Source organism: Coturnix japonica, chromosome 20 (assembly GCF_054131305.1).
Source record: "Coturnix japonica strain WE chromosome 20, WE-NBRP24, whole genome shotgun sequence".
Lineage (NCBI taxonomy): Eukaryota > Metazoa > Chordata > Aves > Galliformes > Phasianidae > Coturnix > Coturnix japonica.
Genome location: NC_140682.1, coordinates 9,375,079 through 9,383,016, shown reverse-complemented (window position 1 = coordinate 9,383,016; position 7,938 = coordinate 9,375,079). Strand labels below are relative to the sequence as shown.

General features: G+C 42.7%; 1 protein-coding gene across 1 annotated transcript; it reads left to right on the top strand.

Moving 5' to 3' along the window:
- The first annotated feature begins 1,450 nt into the window (after positions 1-1,450).
- LOC146757637 (obscurin-like protein 1) lies at positions 1,451-5,274 on the top strand. Its single transcript, XM_085520754.1, has 4 exons — positions 1,451-2,101; positions 2,425-2,537; positions 3,254-3,408; positions 5,110-5,274. The coding sequence occupies exons 1-3, from the start codon at positions 1,843-1,845 to the stop codon at positions 3,308-3,310; spliced, it is 429 nt and encodes a 142-aa protein (XP_085376880.1). The 5' UTR covers positions 1,451-1,842; the 3' UTR covers positions 3,311-3,408; positions 5,110-5,274.
- The last annotated feature ends 2,664 nt before the right edge of the window (positions 5,275-7,938 follow it).

The window sequence follows — 7,938 nt, the reverse complement described above, 5'->3', positions numbered from 1 at the left end:
GGATTACTTTTTCAGTTAGGTTAGATGAATAGCTTAAGAGAAGATAGGGAAATACAGCAGTTCACTGATACCACGTGTCAGAAGAATGCAGCTCAGTGCTGGGCAGTTTGCTGCTTCATTCCCTCTTACAAGTTGCACCCAAGGCTGGAAAAGACCACTGAGATAGCTGAGTCCAACCCCTGCCCACCCTCACTGGACTTACTAACCACGTCCCCAGTGCCACATACCCGTGGCTCTTGAGAACCTCCAGTGACTGTGGTATATCAGCGTGGTTGCTTCAGTTGTGTGAGTTTTCAGACACTGGCTGTTGTTCTAGCGAGACAAAAAACCCAAACTGATGGAACAGTGTCTATACAGGAAGCAACTGGCTGTCCTGATGGCTGCCAACAGTTTTGCACAAGGTGTGTCATGCAAGCTTGCATGAGTCTGGTTTAAAAACTTGCTGTTCTGATGGAAGGAGAGGATGTTGGTACAGGATAACTGCGGGATTTGTGCTCTCCCGACATCCAGTTGCAATCACAGCTTATTGTTGCTGTAGAAAACAGCTTCTCTGTAGACAAACTAAGTTAGTTCCAATAAGTGGCTGAAGCCCTAAGTGATCCAAGGTGAAGCATGATCCAAACTGGAATTTAGCTAATTGTAGTAGGGAATCCAAGATGAGTTATTTAAAATATGATTCCTCCATCTAAAACAGCATTGAACTCTTACCCTGGTTTATGATAGAAGTGAGAGTTTAACAGCAGAAGTCTGAAGTTATGCTCCATATTTCTCATCACTCAAGAGAATATTTGAATATATGAATTCCTTTGGCTATGTTAGAGCTCATAATGAGGTCAGCTGATGTTCTTTAAATGCTCGGAGTCTAGCAATGTGGGGAAGTGGACTGCTATTTGCTGTTGAGCTTTAGGCTGAGAAGCCTGATTTTAGAGGACCGTGGACTTCCCCTTTCCCTTCCTCTCTCCTCGCCTTCTCCCTGGACTGATCCCGCATGGTTTGAGAATGAGTTCAGAGCAAGGTAAATGAGGAATAGCCATGTGAAAACCTGTTGTTTTAGTGCACTATAAAAGACACTTAGTCAAAGGACAAGTGTGTGTTCCATGCTTAAGATTACAGGAGATCCTAGAAACAACTCAGCTGCTCAAACCTGTAGTCTGGCTGAATATTTTATTGTCAGTTATGGTCAGGAGGAGATGCTTGAGTAAGACAAATAAAAGGTCATGGGTAAGTTGGTCCTTCTTGTGATATACTTCTAGGCTTTCATCAGGGAAAAGCTTAATTAGTCCAAATAATTATAGCAGAAACACCACACCAAGAACATGTGAGTGATATTTCAAATTTCTTGACGTGAAGGTAAACTTTACCTGGTTCTGCCATTCCCCAAATGTTTGTTTCATTATGTCAAGAAGAACTTTGCAAAAGTAATATATTTTTTTTTCAGTCTTGTGTGCAACACAAAAAGGGGTAAAATCTAGGAGGCCACCTGAAATGTTTTTTCCATCTGGAAGGATCCATTTAAGAGCACCCATGGACCTGGTTATGAACAAGTTTTCTTCTTTGCAAAGGCTGTTGCTTAATTGGCAGATACTGTACCTGGGAGAGGAAGAGGGAAGTAACTTGTTTTGGAAGTCCTGATGCTATTCAAGCATTCAAGGCCAGGCTGGATGGGGCTTTGTGCAATCTGGTGTAGAGGGAAGCATCCCTGCCTACAGCAGGGGGTTTGGAACTGGGTGATCTCAAAGGTCCCTTCCAACCTAAACCTTTCTCTGATTCCTTTGATGATTCTATTTCTCAGCTGCTGGTGTGAGATCTCCAACCTCTCCCCGTTGTCTTTCAGTGTGGCAGATGAAGCTGGTGAAAGGTCTGCAGCCCCTGGAATTCCCTGAGAAGGGAACTGTCACTTTTTCGGTGGAGGTGTCCCATGAGGATGTGGAAGGGACTTGGCAGAAGGACGGCGTGCGGCTGAAGGCTGCACCAAATATCACGATGGGTGTCCAGGGGAAGAAACATTCCTTGACACTTTCTTCTGTGACCCTTGAAGATGCAGGACTCATTTCCTTTAAAGCAGAAGGCATGAATTCATCGGGGAGGCTCACTGTGACAGGTATTGGTTGGTGCAAGGTGTCATTATCTGCTCTTGTCCCAGATTACTTGAACAGCAGAACCAGCTTTCCTTCCAGCTGCAAAGAATGTTATGCACTGGGCTATTGCCACCAGAGTATCCCTGAAATATCAAGAGGATTGTTGTAACATGATTGTATCTAGCACAAGTAATGATAATGTGCTCAAAACAATAGGTTTTTTTGTTGTTAATTACAAGCTATATTAAGCATGGCAAGTAGGCACTGCCTTTCATTATTCCTTATGCCAGATTCTCCTAGAGACCTCATTCCCAACTAAATCCACATCCTTCTTTCTCCTTCTCAGAATTGCCTGTGAAAATCAGCAGACCATTTGCAGACATTAGCGTCATTCAGAAGGACAAGGTCACATTTGAGTGTGAGCTGTCCAGGCCCAAGGTGGACGTCAAGTGGTTCAAGGTATGGCATGTAATGGTATTTTCCTTTCTGACTTCTCTGGAAATGAATGAGAGCCTTTAATTTCACTTCCAAGGGATGCGAGTCTGAGCTTTTGCTTGATAGCTTTTGCATTGCTCCCTTTTCTTTGTGCTCTTTTACTTGCCCAGATCAGCACTCTTTGTTATTATGTCCTGAGTTCATTTATCAAGTAGAAATGGAAGTTTGTTTTGGGTTTATTGTGAACTCCTCAGGTCATGCTGCACAAAATATTGTTGGTTGGAGTACAGTCTTGAGCTTCAACTCTAACACAGAAATTCTCAGCCGGGATTTTGTAGCCTTGTTGTGAACTGGGTTTTAGGGTGAAATCTGAGTTTTCTTTGCACCTGACTGTGTGAGAATTTGCTCTGGCCCTTTGTGTACCTCCCCGGTGCTCAGCTGTTCCTTCCCTTACTTGGGGATAACGTCATTTATTCAAGGTGATGTCCAAACAGGCTTGTTAACAGTCCTCCGCAGTGCTTTAAGCTGTCATAGGTCAGCCAGAATTTATGCAAGTTCTATAGCCATTCCTACATGTTGAAAACACTGCACTGTGCTTAAGCTTCAGCATATGTTCCAGTAAGCACAGTTCCATTAATTCTAGGGGAGTGGGTGAATTAAGCATAGATCTGAAGGCTCCCTTTGCTCAGTGCAGAGATGGAAGGACTCATGGAGATCTGATTTGATATTTTCCTTTCTAGGATGGGAAGGAGCTCCGTCAAAGGAAAAGAAGTGGGCATTACTTCCCAGGGAAATAAGGGAAGTCTTATTATTCACTAGTGTGAATTTGAAGATCAGGGAACATACACGTGCCAAGCAGCTGAAGACAAGACATCAGCTACCCTAAAGGTTCATGGTATGTTTAACTGAAAGAGCAAAGAAATCCTACTGTGGTATTTTGCACCACAGGAAGAAATGCTTCATGTGCAGTTTGGGCACTTCTTGGTTAGTCCTTTTGGATACCTTTCTCTTTCTTCTTTATGCTCAAGACAGATTTTCCCTCCATGTGTTGCATTGGTTAAACCCCAGTTTGTAGCTCATCACCAGGCTCTGAAGCATCAGACTGGTTACTGAACACACGGGTCTGCTGTGCCCTGGTAGATTCCACCTTCCTAAGGGACGTCTGAAAGGATGCTTTTTTTCTGATTTCCTACTAGATGCTGTCCTCATGTGGCCACTTGGGTTCAGTGTTAGCATGAACATGAACATCTGTCCTGTCCCATGACTTTGGTGATCTCTCATTTTCTCTCTCAGTCTGCAACCAGGTTGGGTTGCTATTTCAGTACTGGCTGTTTTATGCAGGAACTCTGCTCCTGAGGTTAATCTAAGTTGTATCCAGGCCCTTCAGAAGGAAAGGGAAATAGCAGCACAGAAATATGGTCTGATTCTGACATAAATAAGTGCAGACCTGGAGAGTTAAAAGGGATTGTGTGATGTTCAAGGGATTTTGAAGCAAAGATGTCCCCTAGGTAAGATTTGTGGCTGATATTCCCCATACACTGTGGGCACACAAGCTAAGGAGAGACTAGTGATGAGCATGCAGAGAAGCCAATGATTCAGACAGGTTTGTAGTGACACAACACTGTAGAGTTCTGTCTATTTCTCCTTGGCATAGTTTGGAAAATAAAGATGAGGTGATGGTGGTAACCAATATGGCTTCCTCAAATTCAAGCCATGCCTGCCAAACTTGGTGGCCTTTCATGATGGAGTAACAGCATCAGTGGATAATGGGAGAGCAACTGACATCATCTACTTGGACTTGTGCAGAGCATTTGATCCTGTCCTGCATGACATCCTGGTCACCAAAGTGGAGAAAAATGGTTTTGATGGATGGACCAGTTGCAGGATAGGGAACTGTCTGGATGGTCACACTCAGAGAGCTGCAGTCAATAGCTCAGGGTCCAGGTGGAGGGTGTTGTTGGGACCAGTGTTATTTAACATTTTTGTAGGCAACATGGACAGTGGAATCAAGTGAACCCTCAGCAAGTTTGCAGATGACACCAAGCTGAGCGGTGCTGTTGATGTGCTAGAGGGAAGGGATGCTACCCAGAGGGACCTAGACAGGCTGGAGAGGTGGGCCCTTGGCAGCCTCATGAACTTGAGTGTGGCCAAGTACAAGGCCCTGCACCTGGGTCAGGGCAATCCCAAGCACAGGCACAGGCTTAGAGGAGAATGATTTGAGAGAAGCCTTGACCCTGAGGAGAAGAGTTGGTGTGGAGGGAGGTGTCCCTGCCTATAGCAGGGTTATTGGAACTAAATGACCTTAAAGATTCATTCAGTTCTATTGTTTTTCTACCCTTAATTTTGCTTGAAAGGTTTTAGAATAAATGAGATTCTGGTTTCCATGAAAACTGTTTGCAGGGAGCTCCATTGTAGCTAGTAAGTCTATCTTTAAGTTCAAGGGCAATAATGCATTGACTGTGTTGAAGAGAGAAATGACTCAGGAATGGATGATGGTTTAGAATAAAACATAATCCTACTTATTTTCTATGCAAATATGTGTAAGGAAAAGATGCTGCACTCAGTTCTGGAAATATCCTGACAAATATATCTCTAGTGTTTCACAGCTGGAGATATCAAGATTGTTAAACCACTGGAAGATGTGGAAGTGAATGAATATGGGAGTGCATCTTTTGTCTGAGATTTCACACGATGAGGTTCAGACCCAGTGGTACAAAGATGACAACAAGCTGAAGGCTGATGACAACATCAGAATGCGGCAAGATGGTAGGGTGTAAGAGGGGGATCTTTCTCCTGAGTGGGGGGTGGGTTGGAAATCAAGCATATAAGACATCTGAAATGAAGTGAAGAGGGTTCAGAAGCGAGTTCCCCTATTGTTTTGGGACTGAGGTTAGGGTGGAACAAGTGACATGGTGGGATGCTTAGTGTGGGAAGTGTGATGCTATCCCACCATCCCACACTGCTGGGAGCAGGTAGGAAATGAGTGCAGTTATTTCCAACGTGGGGGTGAACAGGGCAGTCAGTTCACCTCTCCAAAGAGGTTTTGTCTGACAGTGAGTGTGATCCTTCTGTATCAGGTTACTTTGAAGGTGACGGCGGCCACATTTGGTCAGTCCTTGTAGAAGCCATGTTTAGATTACACTTTGGTGGGGATGTGGACGTGGGGGAATGGGTGGTTTCATTGACTTGAGAGAACAGGCAGTGATGCTGTGAAACCAGATGGATGATGCTCAGCCTGGCCATGTGCCTCAGAGCTCTTTGCTCAAGGAAGCCAAGTGTAGTTGTGGGTTTGCTCTCAAGAGCACAGTTTGGTAGGGATGAGCTGGCGGTTGGACTAGATGACCTTAGTGGTCTTTTCCAGCCTTAGTGACTCTGGTTCTCTGCTTCAGGAAAGACCTACTCGCTGACTTACACACGTGTCCAAGTCAAGGATGCAGCAGAAATAAAATCTGTAGCAGAAAAGGCAGAATCTCGTGAATCTTGTGCCCATCTTACAGTTAAAGGTAATTATGCTTCTGATGACGATTTTGATTAAATTATCTTATGTTATAAACGAGCTAACATCCTTTGCTTTAATGTCAAAGAAGTTAAACACCACCAGGGCCTTTCACAGAAATAAAAACTCCTACCTACCTACCTTTCTGCCCACAAAATATCCAGCTTCTCTTTTGGAATTTACTTTTGCTAAGTAAAACAGATTATTTTCTTAGGAGGTTGATTTTCTACGTTTAGACTTCAGATTTGTGTTTGAACGTTGAGGGATAAAAAACATAGCTTGACTTTTTCTTCATTTTCTCTTGCTGTTTGAAAAGAACACAGGGTTTTGTTTTTTTTTTATATATATACACAATGTTAGGGTATATATATGATGTTAAGTGTGATAAAGAAAAGGGAGACATTTGAGTTAGCACACTACTCAAGAGTTCAGTCCCCAGCTTTGCCACTGTTACCTTTGCCACTGTTACCATTATAAGGGCAAGAACTTCCTGGAAAATGAATTTCTCCTAAGTAGAGTCATTACATTTGAGCTACAGAGACCTTTACTAGGTGAAAACTTGTTGTTCAGAGCTAAGTTGCTGTATTTAACCAAAGTAATTATCAATGTCCGTGTTTCATTGAACCTCTTTTCCATTTCGTAATGCGAGGAGTTTGATATTGGGATGGGAAGGTCATGGTTTGATTTAGATGTTGGACTGGGAATCAGAAGATCTGGGCTCTTTTCAGATTGTCAGTCTTATTGTCTGACTTCTTAACAACATTCTTTTCTTTCTATTATTTTTTAATGATGTTTCAAGGCATTCTGAGCTGATAGGTGTAGTGTTCATGTGCAGTAATGCTGACGTAAGTAAGTGGGGTGATAATGTAAGGGTTTTTTACGTTCCTTCTAAATCTCTGCTTTCTCTTGTTCCATCCTTCTTAAAGAGCAATCCATTAATCTAGTAAAGGAGCTGTGTGATGAGGATGTGACTGAGCCTGAAGAAGCCAAATTTGAATGCGAGATATCCATTCCTTCTGTGAAACCTCCCAAGTGGTATTCCTACGTGGGGAAGTCTTACAGGCTGGCAGAAACTTGATTATGCAGCAAGAAGGCACCATCCACCAGCTGACCATACCGAAAACCACCACTGATATGACAAGCACCATTCAGTTCTCAATTGGCAAATCAAAATCCACAGCCAATCTGCTTGTCAGAGGTAACATGTCCAGGCTTGGTTTACATCATGAAGATGAAGAATTAATTAACGTACAGCCTTCCTTCACTGGGGTCTTTGAAATATTTTGTGTGTGTCTGGACGGTCTGCTCCATTTCCAGTTCAAAGTCGTTGGACACTAAATGAGACAGCTGCATCTCAGTAAAAGATCTGTTTGAATAGCTGTGATGTGCTTACTATTCAGATCTACAGAGCTGAGGTTTTGTCCTTGGCTATACCAAAGAAGTCAAATCAGGTGAAATTAATTGTATTTCTGAACTAGACAATTTTAAGTTTGGTAGCACGTAAATTTGATGCAGTTTTTCATTGATTTCATCTGAAAGAAACTTGCAGGCTTTTTATCTGCTGCTGTCCCCAGCGTAAGAGTCTCCATTCACATCCTAAAGTACTTGTTATGTTTTCAACTCACTCTTATTTGAATAAAAGCCTCAACAAATGGGAGCAATTTAATTAGCACAGAACAAGAGCTGGACCTTGCATTTGGTAGATAATATACAGTATTACTTTATAGAAATGTAGTCAATGGCATTCCCTGTAGACAATCATTTGTTTTATCTTTGGAGTGGTTCAAAAAACCATTGTGAACATGACATTAATTGTAATTGAATACATGCAAGAGACTTTCCTCTTCTTCCAATTGTCCTCATCCTTTCTTCTCTTCCACCCCTGCTTTGCAGATTACCATATAGAAATCACCAGGAAGTTGGAGGACA